The sequence below is a fragment of the Pleurodeles waltl genome, chromosome 3_1, assembly GCF_031143425.1.
Source record: "Pleurodeles waltl isolate 20211129_DDA chromosome 3_1, aPleWal1.hap1.20221129, whole genome shotgun sequence".
In the NCBI taxonomy this organism is placed as follows: domain Eukaryota; kingdom Metazoa; phylum Chordata; class Amphibia; order Caudata; family Salamandridae; genus Pleurodeles; species Pleurodeles waltl.
This window is the reverse complement of record NC_090440.1, coordinates 1,656,081,088-1,656,098,355: the sequence shown is the minus strand read 5'-3', so window position 1 is coordinate 1,656,098,355 and position 17,268 is coordinate 1,656,081,088. Positions and strand designations below refer to the sequence as shown.

At 46.8% G+C, this 17,268-nt stretch overlaps 1 protein-coding gene across 1 annotated transcript in view; it reads left to right on the top strand.

The window, feature by feature from the left end:
* Window positions 1–17,268, top strand: part of CHRNA1 (cholinergic receptor nicotinic alpha 1 subunit) — a 148,110-nt gene that overhangs the window by 88,252 nt on the left and 42,590 nt on the right. Inside the window, exon 8 of the mRNA XM_069225388.1 lies at window positions 13,718–13,957. Coding sequence (XP_069081489.1) covers window positions 13,718–13,957 — 240 coding nt within the window. The remainder of the gene's footprint in view (window positions 1–13,717; window positions 13,958–17,268) is intronic.

Genomic DNA, 17,268 nt, shown 5'->3' with positions numbered 1-17,268 from the left:
GTCAGGATCTTTAGTATTTTGTTTTACAAAAACACATTCTCGATTTGGGAGTTAATTTTGTAAAACAAAAAAGTTTGCTGAACTGTTGCATGGAATATAGTGGCCCCTCACCAAACTCTCATTGCCCACAGAGGAGTAGCCATGATGGCTTCTCTGAACAACCATATATGTCCATCAGTCCAGTGGAGATTTCTAAATCTGGCGGGCAGTAATCCACGCAGTGGCAGAGGCAATGATCTCCTTTACCCTGCCACAAAGCAACCTGTCTCGAAAAACTATATATGAAACTCCACTTGATTCGTTGTCGGGATGGCAGCTGCCCTGACACTGACCAAGTAAAGTAGTTACAAGCACAATCTCCTGCATGATACTGTCCTTTAGGCCAGCAATAGAGGTAACTCTAGAGGCCTGTTAAAGATGCACCTGAAGCTTAATATTCAAACAAGTGGTGGTTTGTTTTATGGTTCGCAGCATGGAATATAATTGTTTTCCGGCACCTAATAACAAGTCTGCCGAAATTTAAATCCCATTGGATATAATGGTATTTAGATTTTGGCAGAGGGGATATCTGTAACCCGTCCGCCAGTATCTAAACCAGGCCCCATATAAGATGCAATAAAACAGACAAAAAGAGTTTGAAGTCATATAATTCATATTCATTTGATTTATCAATTTAAAATCTTCAATTTATCAAAATAATACTAATTCTGATGTGTCAGATTTGATTCTTAAAGTTCTCAATACATTATTTGATGTCTATTGCTTTGGCTACAGTGAGTATCTCTACAAAGGCTAACACGTATTTCACGACATTTATTTTCACATCACTTCCTCAGGGTCTTTCGTAACATTTTTTCTTGCAGCAATTTCAACCTTATAGTGTGGCTGTGGGTATCCTTTGATCACAATAGAGTTCATCTTCAGTCTGCATAGTGAGGCATTATAATTTCCAGTGTCTTTCTCCACATTTCTTGCGTGTGCAGTTTTTAAAAACTGCAATTAAAACTGTACCGAAAGGCCCTGAAGAAGAGAGGCGAAAAAGTAAATAAGTAGCAAAAAAACGTGTCGGCTTAGTTACAGATTCTCATTGTAATAAAATAAATCGATATATTATTCTTTGCCTCAAATAAAGTGTTGAGAACTTTAGGGAACAAATCTGACACATTCGAATTAATTTGATTTGCTAAAATCGGTGCCAGTGTTCATACCACTGAAGTCTCATGTGTGGTCCAAAACGCAAGGAGTAATGTGCTACCCATCTACCGAAAGCACCTTGCCACCTCGTCAGAGGTGTGAAGCGTTATAAAAAAACAAATACCAATGAAAAAAAATCCACCTGCGGTTTGTCTGCACAGTCACCGACCCGGCTTCATCTGTATACCCTGCATCAAAGGCATGAGTCTAGAAAAACTGTTTTTCCAGAATACTCTGGAGGTCCAAAAACTAATTTATATTGATTAATGCAGGTGCTGCAATGTCTCTTTCATCTCTCTACCAAAAGCTTATTTCCTATTACCACCCACATCTAAAAACGTATTCACCGTTTTAGGGAAAGTCGGTAGAGCATTTCAGATTGAGAATAGATTCCTAGTATAGTACACATAATAATGGTCTTTTCCTTGATGCTGCGAATGACGAAAATATAATCTATTGAAAATTAGAACCATCAAATTTCAGAAACGGCTCTAAGCTTAATTTTAGTCCTTAGAACTCTCTTCATTGAGCATTTACGCACATTCGTTAAATAATTACATTTCTAAATGCAATAGAAAACAGAAATGTTGTATGAGATGATGAATGAGCCGCCTCAGAACGATAAACACGAAGATGTGCACAGCAGAGCAGGGAGGAGGGCTGAAATAAATCACCAGGGTACCATTAACAATGTATTCTGGGCCTGGAAGGTCGGAACAGCAGCTCACGCGACTTAATGGACCTTATCACACAGACAGAGAAACAGCGCACGTCACGTGGGAGAAAGGTTCATTTTATTGTAAACGAGCATAACGACAGAGATACGTCAGATAACAGTTAAACAAAATAAAATACTGAGGCATTCTGTGTCATGGACACGAATGTAAGCTGCACAGAAAATCACGTGAGAGTAATGTCAGAGCAGTGTGTGGTTTGAGAAGACAAGGCAGAGTGGGAATCTGATTTAGAGTTTTTATGTATTGCAACACGCATCATGACTGCCACGCTACGCCATGTTGGACCAAGTTCTAACTCCGCGACTTTTTTAACATCTGATAATAAACATGAACAATTCTAATATATAATTTCATGTCATATCGTGTCATATCATATCATAACATATCATACGTCTAAATTGGTCGTTAAAAACTTATCAGCACTGAACAAAGCAGATAAATGTCTGAAAATAAAAATGACACCTCCCACAATATGCAATTTGGGGACGAAGGATGCCATACCGCCTTATTGTGTGTGTAAAAGGCCTCTTTATTGGACACAGGCGCACTTACAACCATCAATTTACTAGCCTAGCGCCTCACAAAACTAATACCTCACTATACATCGAGTTATCCTATCATCCCTCCCCCTCCCCTACCCTACCCTCCTCCCTCCCATTCCATACCACATGGCCTCTTATTAACCTTTCATTGTAATGCATCGTTGCTAAAGTCCATTGTCATGTCCATAGTCTCCTGCTGCTTCGTACCCCCTGAGCACACAAATCCACCAAAACCCTTGAATGTCCGCCTCATGCTTTCTGAGTTGTCCTGCTGCCGTCCAGTCCTTTCCCACCTGTCAATGCCTTGTCGGTTCTGCCGTCCTCCCTGTTCTCATAGCCCTGTGCACTGTTGCAGTTCCCGCTTGCACCTGTTCCAAGCGACATCCGTAGAACCATCTTGTCACACCTTTGCACCCATCTCCAACCGGGCCAACATAGGTCTGCCCCTGCCCCCCTTACCACGCCGAGGAACCCCCCAAAAATACCCCTGACCTAAACCCCAATACCAGGGAGGGAGGGAGGGAAAAAGCTGCTCCGACCTACCCGGGGCACAACTCAAAATGGCACCTGAGGCATAAAATGGCCCCCTATTCATACCTCCCACCATAGCCCAAAGCGCCCAAACGGCGCCCAGGGCTATTCCACTTCCCCAAACAGCCCGGGGGGTGGATAAGCCGTGAATCGGCCATCCCCCCCCGGACCTCCTTGGGGAAGAAAGACGCCATACCGCTTTATTGTGTGTGTAAAAGGCCGCTTTATTGGAAACAGGTGCACTTACAACCGTCAATTTACCCTTGGCCTAGCGCCTCACAAAACTAATACCTCACTATACATCGAGTTATCCTATCATCGCTCCCCCTCCCATCCCCTCCTCTCCCCCCTCCCATTCCATACCACATGGCTTCTTATTAACCTTTCATTGTAATGCATCGTTGCTAAAGTCCATTGTCATGTCCATAGTCTCCTGCTGCTTCGTACCCCCTGAGCGCACAAATCCGCCAAAACCCCTGAATGTCCACCTCATGCTGTCTGAGTTGTCCTGCTGCCGTCCAGTCCTTTCCTACCTGTCAATGCCTTGTCAGTTCTGCCGTCCTCCCCCCCCTTTCTCATAGCTCTGTGCACTGTTGCAGTTCCCGCTTGCACCAGAAAAAGGAACCCGTTCCCTTTTCTGCCCCCCCCCCCCAACTGTAAGGGGTGTCACCAGGAAAAACTTCATCTCACCGTTCGCCTAACAGAGCTTTTAACACTTCCCTTACCTGGAGCAGGTACGACTCCATACCCATGAAGGATAGGTGTACACCGTCGCCCTGGAAAAACTCACGATCCTCAAAACGAAGATCCTCATGTTCTAACACCGAAATACCATAGGACTTATAAAAACCCTTCATCTCCTTATTAATCTTACGCCGAGCCTTCTCAATGGCCCCTGGCTTGCGTGCACCTCTCCAAACCCTACGCGGGACAAATGCCGTCCAAACTAAATGGCAACCGTACCATTGCCTCCATATTTCCAGCAAGTCAGCCTTCATGTCCTTCAGCACATCCAAACCCGTCCTTTCAACCAAGTCATTCTCACCCAAATGAATCAACAAAACATCAGGGCAAGGCCCCCGCCCTTTTTCTGCCTGTAAAGTCCGCAATAATTGATCCCATCGCATTCCCCCTTTACCTCACCAACGCACCCTATAACGGTCCACAGCCAACCCTAAATTAACCCCCATGGCCGTGCTCCCAGCTTGTCGTTGTGCCCACTTCACAAAGGAATGTCCGAAGAACCAAATGTGGAAGAAAGGCGTCTCAGGACCCGACCCCGAACCTGCAGCAGGAGAAAAATACGTTAATGCTCATTCTCCACACCAGGACCCCCACACCTCACATAACGCCTGAAAGCATCTGATCTCCACCTCCCCAACTTCATAATTCGCCCTGTGCGCCAGCCCCGTAAAGCCGCCTCTGTCGCCATGCCAATACGAAAGGAATGCGTACCAAAGCGGGATGCATCCTGCCCCAAATAACGCAAACTTGCTCGCAGTACCGCTAAAAGCTGACGCGCCGTTGTCCTACTCCCATTGTAATGCTGGAAAACCTCTGCTCCCCTGCGCCAACCCCGTCGCAGCGCTCTACCCAGATTGACCGGGCACAACTCCTCCACGGGATACCGTGGCAACACCACATGCGTACCTAAACCGAGTTGGTCTGCCTTCGAACTCCAAAGCCTCAGAAGTACCGAAGACCCCTGAAATTCCACGTCATCCCAACGCAAGCCAGGCTTATGTCCCAACCCCAAAAGCTCAGACACCCTGAACGCCCCGAAAAACAACCAAGACATCAGCGTCTTGAAGAGTAAAGCTTCTTTCTCGTCATAACACACCATCTCGAGACTATTCACGACTCTCCGTAAGAGCCGCAATAAAATGGGCTGCCTCCCATTACCTCGTTGTCCTGCCTCCTTCTCCCATCCATCTAGAATCCGCTGGAGTTCACCAGCGGGTGGGGCGTATCCCCAAAAGAATTTTCCCCAAAACGCGACTCCTGCTAACTTCCCTGCAATCGTTATCCGCGACTGGTTTCTCTCCACCAGCGCCATGATAAAGCGCAACATGTCCTCCACTCTCCCTTGTTGATCTGCATGCCACCGCGCCCCGGACTGCCTGAACTCCCTCCAGGCCCGCACATACGCTCGTCTAGTAGATGGAGCCAGAGAATTCAAAACCAACCTGAACATCCTCTGTCTCCCACTGACCATAAAGCCTCCGGCATCCTAGTTCTGGACAAGATCTCGCCCGCAACGAGCCCATGGAATAGGTCCCACTGTGAACGAGACAAAGCATCCGCAATGTCATTGTTCACACCTGGCACATGCCTCTCCTTAAATTGAATATCATGACGCAGGCAATGCAACACAAAAACACGCAGCAGCTGCAGTACCTGCGGATTACGAGCCGACTGCCTGTTCACTACTCCCAGCACCACCGCTAGATTGTCCACTCTGAAAAGCACTCTCTTATGTTCCAACAACGACCCCCAAATTACTTCTGCTACTACCAATGGGAAGAATTCCAGAAATGCTATGCTCCTCACCCCTCCCGTCCACGACACCGGCCACGTTTCCACGCAAAACTTCCCCTGCCAATACAAGCCGAAGCCCGAAGCCCCCGCCGCATCTGAAAAAATCTGCACATCCCAATCCACTATCTGACAAGACCGCAAGGGAATCCCATTGAACTGTTCCAGGAAAAAACACCACATCCTCAGATGCTCCTTCGCGCCCACCTTAAGCCATACGTGATGGTGTGGCAACTGCTTCCCGGCCAGAGAAAGTGCCAAACACCTGCAGAAAGTCCGCCCCGCCTGCACAACCCGGCACGCAAAATTAAAATGCCTGAGCAATACCTGCACCTCCGTCACGTTAACCTTGTTCTTCCGTACCATCTGTGAAATTGTCACAATCATGTTCCGTTGTTTTTCCAATGGCAACCGAGCCAACATCATGTCGGTATCCAGTTCGATGCCCAAAAAAGTCAACACCGTAGCAGGTCCCACTGTTTTCTCGGGAGCCAGGGGCACACCCAGGTCCCCCATAAGATCTTGGAACTGCCGCAAAACGACCGCACACTGCTCCGAGTCCGCCTGTGCCACGAAAAAGAAATCATCCAGGTAATGCGTCACCTCCTTATGTCCTGTGACGCGAGAAAAAATCCACTGCAAGAAAGTGCTGAAACGCTCAAACAAAGAGCAAGAAATGGAACAACCCATCGGCAACGCTTTATCCACATACCATCGCCCCTGAAATTGAATGCCTAGCAGCTCAAAATCATCGGGGTGCACCGGCAACAGGCGAAACGCAGACTTAATATCTGTCTTCGCCATCATGGCCTTCTCGCCAAAAACCTCCACCAGGCCAATCGCGACGTCCACCGACACATAAGACACCTTGGTCAAGTGCTCTGGAATGAAATCATTGACCGAGCTCCCTTCCGGCCAAGAGAGGTGATGAATAAGACGAAACTGACCAACCTCCTTTTTGGGGACCACCCCAATCGGAGAAACAATAAGGTTGTCCAAAGGCCACACATCAAACGGACCCTCCAGCCTGCCTTCAACAATCTCCTTATTCAACTTCTCCTGCACCAATGCCTCCTTGCCCACAATTGATTTGAGGTTGTCTGCCCATCGACGCACCTGCGGACCCGCGTACTGCAATCGAAAACCCTCCGAAAAACCACGCAACAGCAAACGCGCAACTTCAACGTCGTCGTATTGTGCCAGCCAATAACGCAGCCTGTCCAGCCTAACCGGCGTACGAGCTCTTACCCAGCGCGCCCTGACCACCTCGATATCTGCCCGCCGCTTGGTTCCCGGAGCTGGCCCCACCGGTTGCGGATCCCGAACTCTGTCCCGACACCCCGACATTCCCGGAAGCATAACAGTGGAGCACTGCATGCCTCCCGGCACACCGCAAGCATTCGTGCCGAAATTTACAATATTCCCTTGTACACAGCCCTTTGTTGTAATCCCAACAAGCCCCTGACTTGACATTTCCCGAGGTCCCCGTCCCGGCAGTGCCCTTAGCCGATGTCCCTGCCCCACCCTGGGTGGGGCGATCCCGAAAGGGCCGGTAAGTGATGGGGAGACCGCGAGCTGTAAAAACCGTCTTGCCGAATTTGGCGGGCCCCATAGTATGATGCCATAGGTCAGCATCAATTTCGCCCCACAAAACCGAGTCGTCTGCCGCTAAACGCGCTCAAAACTCCTCATCATACTGTACCCACGCATAGCCGCCATAATTCAATTGAGCCTTCCTAATAACGTCCATGTACTTTAGCAGCGCTACAGCCCTCTCTGGGAAGCGCTCACAATAGACACTGGCATAAATCAAAAAGCCGCCGTCCAATTCTCAATGGTTACCGGTACCTTTGGCCGCTTTGCCAACTCATATTCTTCTTCCTTCGACCCTTCTGTAGAGCGCACCTCTCTATGCAGTAATTTCAACATACTCGCCGCGCCAAATCTTCTCCTTTGTTGCCAACATCAAGTGCGACCCCAGCAGCTTAGCTGTACCCATGTAAGGAAGCTTTTTACTCTTATCCCCTCCTGTCCCAGTACCTGTGTCCGTTTTCTTCTCCTCCTTCCCCTGCGGAGGTGCACTCTGACCCCCCGCTTTGTCGGGCCCCACCCCTACATCCGACACATAAACACCTTTGTGCAGGCGCTCCTGTCCCTCTTCAACTTTTGCCTCCACCGTCACTGACACCACAGCAGCAGGTCTCTTACCTGACAACAAGGGCCGGTGACGCTCCTGAGTCACTCGCCCCTTCCGAATTCGTCTGTCCATCGTCATTGCGGTGTCCTGAAACGACTTAACAATGTTAGACACCCCCCCCTCACACCACCATTCCTCCTCTGCACTCTCCCTCAACTCTCCTTCTTCCATACTGTCCTCGTCACACTGAAGCTCATCCGACCGCGAGACAGGCTCCACAGGCAGGGCGCCCCCCAAATCCCTTGCCCGTGCATGACCCGTCTTACCCCTGGGGTGCACTACCACCTTACCCCATGAGGCACCTCTCCGCAACGATGGTTCCACGGCAGGTCGCCACTCCTCCACGGGTGCGTCATCAGGGGCGAAAAAACCCACTCTGCCACGCCGGCCCCGCAGAGCAACCATACCTCCACCAACTTCTGCGTCCGCTGGACTCCTCTCCGCCATCCGGCTAGCCGCTCTGGCCCTGCCTTCACTTCATCCTGGGGTCTATGGGCCGCTCCTGCCCGTCCCAGATCCTGCCGCCCTGCATCTTCGCCCTGCTGTGGAATTCCCGTTAACCCGCTTATTTCTTCGCCCCGTAATGCCTTGCGCCCCATCCCTGCCTGTATCCTACCATCCCTGCCTGCCTCTGGCCTGTGAGACCCTACATCCCGCACCAACTGCTTCTGTAGACACCTACTCTTCCCATAAGTGCGAAGAGGAGGACGTACCTTTAACGTAATCCCGTCCTCCTCCACCTCTACTGACTCATCCTCCTCACTCCACTCCCACAAGAATGAAGTAGTCACCTGTGGCCCCCAACTATCTACAGGCTCCTCCCCCCCTCCCCAAGAACCATCTTCTGACTCCCCCTTCTGGACCTCCTCTCCTAAATCCTGCCACTGGGAATCATCATCATCAAAATCCAAAATGGTCCCTTCCGGGCTGCTGGCCAGAGAAACCAGCTCCTCCTGAAAGCTCACCAACGAGCGTGGCCCCACCCCACTCCCCTCCCTCCCGCCCCCGCACTCGTGCCCTCCATGGGGCTGTCTTCCCCATATGAAGTTGGCTCAATTCCTTGTCCCAACACGCCCTGTTCCTTAATTAGTGGCCCACCTCGCCCTTGCCACTCCTCCGATATCTTCAGCGACACCTGCACCGGCCGCATCTGAGCCCCAGCCGCTCCCCGCCCACGCGCCCGCCCGCCAAACGGCCTGCGCCTTCCCCTTCCCAACCGCACTCACCTTCCTTATTCCGGCAACGCGGCGCGGAGGCGAGCAGGCCATGACAACTGCCGCCACCCCGCTCGCAGCCTTCCTCGTGGGCCGGGCAGCCGTTGCTGCACCCGGCCGCACCAGATCCAGAAGGCCCGCTTCCTCAAGCAAGCCGAGCGCTTGCTGGACTTTTGCTTCCACTGCCATACTCTGCAAACGGCACTCGCGGCACAACAAACAGTGCCGGCTAACCCCTCCGAGCAATCCGGACCGTGACGGCAAACACCACAGGTAACCACACGCCGCACAATTTCTGTGTGCCGCAACCGCTAACAATTATGCACTACTTGCCTTACTTTAATGATTTATTTGAGATATAGATCACTGACAAACCTAACAAAAAACTACTCTAATCGCCCAGAAATCTGAAAATGCCAAAAAAGCTGCTCCGACCTACCCGGGGCACAACTCAAAATGGCACCAGAGGCATAAAATTGCCCCCTATTCATACCTCCTGCCATAGCCCAAAGCGCCCAAACAGCGCCCAGGGCTATTCCACTTCCCCAAACACCCTGGGGGGATAAGCCGTGAATCGGCCACCACCCCCCACAGGACCTCCGTGTACGACCGCCTTATCATTCATCCTTATCGGAGTACTTGCCAAGTGACGGTTGCCTCATTCAAAAGACAGGATTTATTTATCCTACTCCTAAATGAAAAGACGCGGTCACCCCCATTCCCTAGGCGAGGTCATTCCCCAGTCCCTAGGTATGGTCTCCCCTCCTCTTCCTGTCTGCAATAAAAGGCAGCTTGGGTAGAACAGTTCATGCAAACTTCTCAAACACTGCAGGTGGACTCAAAAGGGAATGGAGGCAGGAAAGCCAGGACTGTGAGGAGGAACACCAGTACTCCAAGTAAAAAGGCTTATTAGTAAGTTATTGGAGCATTTATGCAATCACAGGTTTAAGATATGCCACTGGTAATGTTTGCTGACCTGTGCTAAAAGTGGTCCATCGAAAATGTTTATTATGTTAAGATCTTCACTTATTGTTTTGTAACTTTAATAATATTTTCTTATACAACTTTTACCAATATTTCAACAATAAAATATACTGTTGTCACCTTATATCAGTTTTGTTACTTTGTAGCCTAAACGTAAGGAAGAGAAGAGAGAAATAAGAATATGTGTGTACTTGTGTCTCTGGCCCTTCCTCAGCAGTGTCTAGGTATCTTTGTGTATGTTGTCCACAGTCACTATTCACCAATATAATTTCATCTTGTCCACACATATCTAGTCAGATTCACTTACATTGCGCTCATATTAGCTCCTTCACAGGAGTGTCTAATTTGTCATATCTTCAGGTACTATTGTGATATCCTATTCACTTCTAACCCCACCACTGAGTTCATCACGTTGAACCATATGGTTATATTATTAATAACATTTTCATCTATCCTGACCACCCACATCCTTAGTTCCTCAGCCAAAGCCCATTCTAGTAAATCTTCCTCCCACGCTTCCTCTACAGCATCTCTGGCGCGGCGCCCATGGATTGCTATGATGCAGTAATCCCATTGAGGCAATTTATGGTGAATTCCTGACTCTTTTCGACCAGGTGTAATACCTGATAGACACTGCATTGTTGGTGTATCGATGTTTAATAGAACATTAAAATGTTGAGAGCTCCACTGAGAACAACGGAGGAGCAGGGGCCTAAAATCACTTGCATAGGACCACTGCTGTTAACTTTCCAATGTCCAGGTCCACATCTTCTGAATCTCCCTCCCCCCAGGGGATGTGGATTGTGCAGGGTTAATAAGAGAGCCCGAGGAAGCGGATGATTAAGGGCACACAGCCAGCTCTCCCTGCTACATAACCCTATTTCGCTTAGTGACACCGGAGCCTCAAAAGGAAGAAGGGGTAAATTCCGGTCAGCTTCTGCCTCCCTCGGCTCTGCCAAACATAGAAAAGGTTTTGCAGACCCAGAGGTGAATTAGGGGCTGTCTGTTGCCCACTTTCACAGCTCTTGCTGTGCACGCTCACATTGGCAGCTGTCAGGCACACACACAACAAGAGCGGTGAAAGCCACTCAAGCGTCAGAGGTGCAATGAGTTATAGGCCCCCTGCGTGTCCCTATAAGCTGCTTTTTTAGTTATGAAAATCTGCCCCTATGGGGCAGAAGGTTCTAATAGCCTTCTAGCATGCTATGGCGGGCTATATCAGTCAATAAAGGCCTCCTTTGTTATAGGCCCTTGTCTTTGGCTCCGGCCTATAATGCTGGAGCAGGCCTTTAATAGGTGATACCACATTAAAGAGCTATTTGGCTATCTTGTTGTGACCATTTTTAGGGTCGAGCCTGCGTCGCATGCACTCGCGCATGCGTATCGCAGCGAGATGCTTTAGGTATTAGAAAAGGGCTCGGAGCCCTGTCAACGTCACGTCAGTGTTTTTCATTGGTTCGTGTGCTTGCCTATTAAAATCTGCTTGCTTTCATTGGTCGAAGGCATGCATAGGTCATGCCTTTTCCGGTGACTAGCCCTCCTCGAGCGCATCGACCAAGTACAGAAAACATGCGAGGCTCGCTGTTTTCTGTCCGGCTCGTGGACTACTTTTTCTCTATTTTCCTAGCGCAATTTCGCTTGGCAGAAGTCGAGCGCTTTACACAGTTAATTGCACTTTTTCGGGTTACGTACATAAATGCACTTTTGCCGATAGGTGAAAAGTCGGGTTAGGAGTTTACAACGCTATCAGCTCTAACATGAACAAACGCGAGACCCGTTGCATTGCAAATGCTTGTTTAATCTTGCTGTTACTTGTTTTCAATAGCCTGTCAATTTTTCGACAGGACCATGTCATATGTCCTGTGTTTATTTTTAGTAAAAATATTTTCTGTTAAAGACTCCTGCAATGCAAGTGACTGTTATTGCTTTTTTAACTTTTTCTAGGTCCTTTTAAATTTGGACTAAAATATTACTCACTCTCATTTTAACTACTAGTGTTTTGCTAAGTGATAATTTATATTTAATGTTTGTTGATAGTGTCAGTGGTTATGAATATTATTGATTAAATAAAAAATGCAGTTAAAAAAAAATACAACACGTTTTGCGTTTTACCAATCGTTAGTGGCACTGTAAAAATCCAATTGCTTATTGGTTGAAGGAAAGTGTGCAACCTTTGCATGTACATTTTTAAACGTTTGTATTTGTAGTTTTCCTTTGTGGTTTTGAGTAATGATTTGTTTCGCACTCAAAATCAGGTCACCAGTTTTGAGGTTCTCAGAGGTACACACGGTATGGTACCATAAAACTATGAAGTGTAGATAGTCCCCTTATTTCCTTATTGCAATTCATCAGAGTGCCATGAAAATATAAGAAGGGCCACTGGAATTATTCAATCCTGCAGTCACAATATTTTCTGCATAATTATGGATTTACTGCACTTTCCACATAATCCATACTTAATGCATACTTTGCAGATTTTAACCAATAAAATATTGATCCTAACTCAAACTGAGCAAAAGTTACTATAAAAAAACACATGTGGTGCTGCATAGTGGCAAACTCTTTAGAATGGTTGCCTGGTAACCTTTCAGTAGCTGGATGCTGTATTCTGGCGTTAAACTGCAAACCACGAGGGGGAACGTCTGCCCAGAGAGTAAGAGTAATAATGTGTGTTAAATAGTAAAACAGCGAAAAAATACTACCACAGATTGTGGCACATAATTCCAGTAGATCGGAGTATTAGCAATAACAGCATCATTTCTCTATTGCGTTTTACATTCTTACTCCACCATCTCCAATTGCAGCATTTGCCATTAATACTGCCATCAGATCTTGCTACAAGAATAAATATACTTTTGGCCCGTCCAATCCTATCTCATTGAATAATAAAACATACCATAGCTGCTGAGGGTCATTCTTGCAAAACTCTAAGCTAGGCCACGCAAGACTTTGAGTTGCTCACTGTGGTATGGTAACATAGAAGAGGCAAACAGGGTGAAACTCATCTACCAATCGCTCCCTGTTATGACTCGTGTGGGTAACCTAAGACCACAGTGGGGACAATTCTTTATGAATGAGCCATCTACTTATTCATACGCTCCCGCTTCTAACATAGCCTTCCTCTGACGTCAGCGACACTGGAGTAGGTTAAAGATAGAGGCATGCAAAGAAGGAGTTGTGGCACATTGTCAGAAAACTTGCAAAACTGAGAGCTCAAGCACAGGTTTCTATCCATTGTAATTCATAATTTGCCCTCGGATCTCAGATGCACATAGAAAATTGTGCATTATATGCAAACAATTTGGTGGTTTATACCAAGAATTGCAGAGTATTCTCTAGCTCGACGACGGGAACCTTTCACTTGTTACTGTTGAAACAATCTATTAATTTCGGTTGTCTAAGCGCTTGTGTCCTTTGCTGCACTGGACTGTCCGTCTGGATCAGCAACAGCTGAAGACCAGAGTAGTGAGGACCCAAAAAAAACACCCTCAGCATTTCGGCTACTTCAGAGTGCCAAGGTTATATTAAGTGATGTCTGAGCCATAAGATACTGGTTTGTAATGTTCAGTAGGCAAGTAGATAGTCAGGTGTGTTCCCTGTTCTCAGATGCTCATCAATTAATAAGTCAGCTGATAAAAGAGACGTTTAATGGCCTGTAAAAGGTACTAGAATTTCATACATTATTGCTCAAATATTTATAAAAGTGGGAAAAAACAATGATAACGTGAATTTTTTATTTAATAGACTCTAGTTCATCACTGTAAAATGTGTTTTTTCTTCCAGATTTTTATTGAGACCATCCCAAATGTGATGTTTTTCTCCACAATGAAACGGCCAGCGAAAGGCAAACACCATAAAAAGATTTTCACTGAAGACATTGACATTTCTGAAATCTCCGGGAAGCAAGGACCAGCTGCAGTGACCTACGATTCACCGCTCACTAAAAATCCAGATGTGAAGAGCGCCATAGAGGGTGTCAAATACATCGCCGAGACAATGAAATCCGACCAGGAATCCAGCAATGTAAGATGCATGTACTAGTCGATTGTTACGCTCGTTTTTAAATTCATTCACCGCTCTGTGTAGACTCCAGTTACAATCTTGAGAATGTTTCATATGAAGTGATCCTAAAAACAGTCTACAAACTGGTACTACGTTTTCAGTGTTGTTGGGGGCCCTACTTCAATAAGAAGTTTTTTTTTGCTCTCCTCGTCCTTGATAAATAACAGCTATATAAAAAATTAAGATAACCATATTTCGATCAAATTCAAATCTTAACTGGTATGTGCATTTGTCACAATAACTCCATCATGCAGTCCTTGATAGGCTTTCTCACACTGACACATAAGTGCATAATTTAATGGGCATCTGCAAAACTTTGCTACACGTTCTACTACAACCATAAGAAGAACCACATATAATATCAGTGCATTCGGTAATTAATACAATTGAAAAACACAATTGCATTGTCCCTACATTTACAGGGTAATCCTAGCCTTACCTGTTCAAAAGACACGCTCACTATAGCACATACAAGGTCGCTTGACTACTTAAATAATTTCTAGCACCACACAACGTTTGTTGGCACAAACTGATGAGTCTGTGTTTATGATGCCTGAGTATGAATCATTCCAGAGGACTTTAAAAATCATGAAGAAAGACCTAATCCATTCATTGTTCATTAACAGTTTGATAAATGTGTTTATTACGTCTTATAAGCGCCTTTTTGCTGTTGACTCGTTTGTTCACATGAGCGAAGTATATTAAGATGGTAAATGAGTTAAATGCATCGAGTGGTCAAGACTTCTCTAAATTACAGACAGCTATACATGGGTGTTCGTTGGGACAACTAGGTAGGGTGAACACGTCAGTGGAAGGATTACTGGAACATTGCATTTTTTTTTTTTTGGCATTCAGTAGGAGAGGAACGATGGAGTTCTATGTTGCCTGTCCTTTGTAAGAGTCAACCGCTATTGGCTTGCAGCATCTAGTGAACACTTCTTTTAGATTCTGGATCTTAGAGCAACAATTGGTATATAGGGGGTGATTCTTACCTCCGCCGCCCGCCAAAGTACCCCCGCCAGAACACCGCACCGCGGTCGTCAGACCGCTGCGGTGATTCTGGGTTTTCCACTGGGCTGGCAGGCGACCGGCAAAAGGCCGCCCGCGAGCCCAGTGGAAAAAAACCTTCCCACGAGGACGCCGGCTCTGAATGGAGCCGGCGGAGTGGGAAGATGCGACGGGTGCAGTTGCACCCGTCGCGAATTTCACTGTCTGCAATGCAGACAGTGAAATTCAAAGTGGGGCCCTCTTACGGGGGCCCCTGCAGTGCCCATGCCATTGGCATGGGCACTGCAGGGGCCCCCAGGGGCCCCACGACACCCCATACCGCCATGGTGTGTCAGAATCCCCATGGCGGCGCAGCAAGCTGCGCCGCCATGGAGGATTCTTGTGGGCAGCGGAAAACCGGCGGGAGACAGCCGGTTTTCCACTTCTGACCGCGGCCAAACCGCCGCGGTCAGAATGCCCTGCGGGGCACCGCCAGCCTGTTGGCGGTGCTCCTGGACCGCCGGGGTCAGAATGACCCCCATAATGTTTAGTTTCTTAGTGGAAAAGGAAGCTTTACAGATTAAACTTTGCTTCCCGAGGTTTATGTAATTGATCTACTTTGTAGTCATTTTGGTGGGTGGATAGGCAAATATTTTTTCAGCAAATGAGGCAGGTGTTTTGTCTTATTGGAGCACTGCGATGAAAAAAGTCACCTGCATGTAGACATTTTTCCACATTAATTACAGGTTAATTTCTGGCCGGGCAATGGATGGGATCTTTGTGATCATTGTAATGAATTAGGGAGAGTTCACACGAATTCTAGCTTATGAGGTCGAATGTTTTCTTGAGTATTTTGATGGGATAGACTATTTAGTTTTAATTCTTCTCCCCCTTCTGCTGGTCGTATTTATGGGCTTTGTAAGTGTCTATACTTGATTGTTCTCTTTTTGTCTTTTTACATATTTGGTGATTTAACAGTCCAGTGATATAGCACAAAACGAAGGTGCCCCATTCCATTGTGCAAGGCATTCCACGACCTTCCTATCACCCAATGCATAGCTCCTCAAACTTCGCAGGTCACCCTTCACACCTCTCTGTTATAATACCAGTGGCTGCGGCCCTCGGTTTTAATGACAGTAGGAGCCTGACCACCTTAGATTCCATGGTGCCTGTGTCCTGGGACTGGTGAGTGGAGCCCCCCCCCTCTTGGGGTTCCCTAGGGCGTGTGTGCGATCCATGCTTTTAACTTGGAACTCTTTTTTTATACCATCTTCCTGACCGGCAGTCATTTCTCCCGCTGCCCTTCACGTTTCTTGGGGATAATAAACATATATAGATATATTCCCTTTTTAACGTATGGCTTTGTTTCTTAAATCTAATTTTTTTGACACCTTCTAGCCGAAACAATAAACATGTTTAAAAAAAGAGTTCTTATCGGTGGCAGCCTTGCGCCATCCAAACACTAATAACATAACATTATTAATAGCTGCTGTTGTGACTTCCCAGGATCTCAGTGGCCCAGCATGTGTCTGAACCCGCAGGTCATCCATCAGGCTACCAGTTCGCCTTCTGGTGTCATGCTATTTTCAGATGTCAGGATAATCCATAAAGCCCACCCAAAGGACCTTACACAAGTAAAGAAGGCTCTGCCCTCAGATAGCCTTGCGAGTAATACCTAGGATTTGTAAATCTGTCTCTTGCACATGGTGCTCTGAATGCATTGCAGCAACCGGTTGAAACTCATGAAACTGACCAATCCCACTGTGACTCCATTTGCTTCTTATCATGCAATAATGATGTTCAAATTCCTCAATTTAGGCTATGAATAAAATCGCTTTTTACCAACAGTCCAGTTATCTACAGCGATGATTAATTATTTAAATGAATTATGCGTGCAAGGGCCCAGAGTTTGCGTTAGGAGTCTACTATCATCGAGAGCTAGTTACTGACTAGAAGTCTGGCTAGTCTTCATCCACTCCGTGCCCCTGTCTTCAGATCCTCTAGGATTTTGTGGCACAGATTAGCAAACTTTGCCACACAAAAATGTATATTTTGTGGCACACAGTTGCACTTTTGTGCTGCACTATTGCACCACTTTATTTTATTTTTAATCATTCCTTTTCAGCCTTAAATTAATGGAAACTACTCCATCAGAGTATTCCACTTTGGAATAATCATGTTTTATGTATCTGAGGGTGTTTGTTATTGTCATTTATTTTATCATCATCAAAATGGTGAAAGTCTGAACTGATTCTGCCAGGATTCAACCTCATAACCTGCTACTT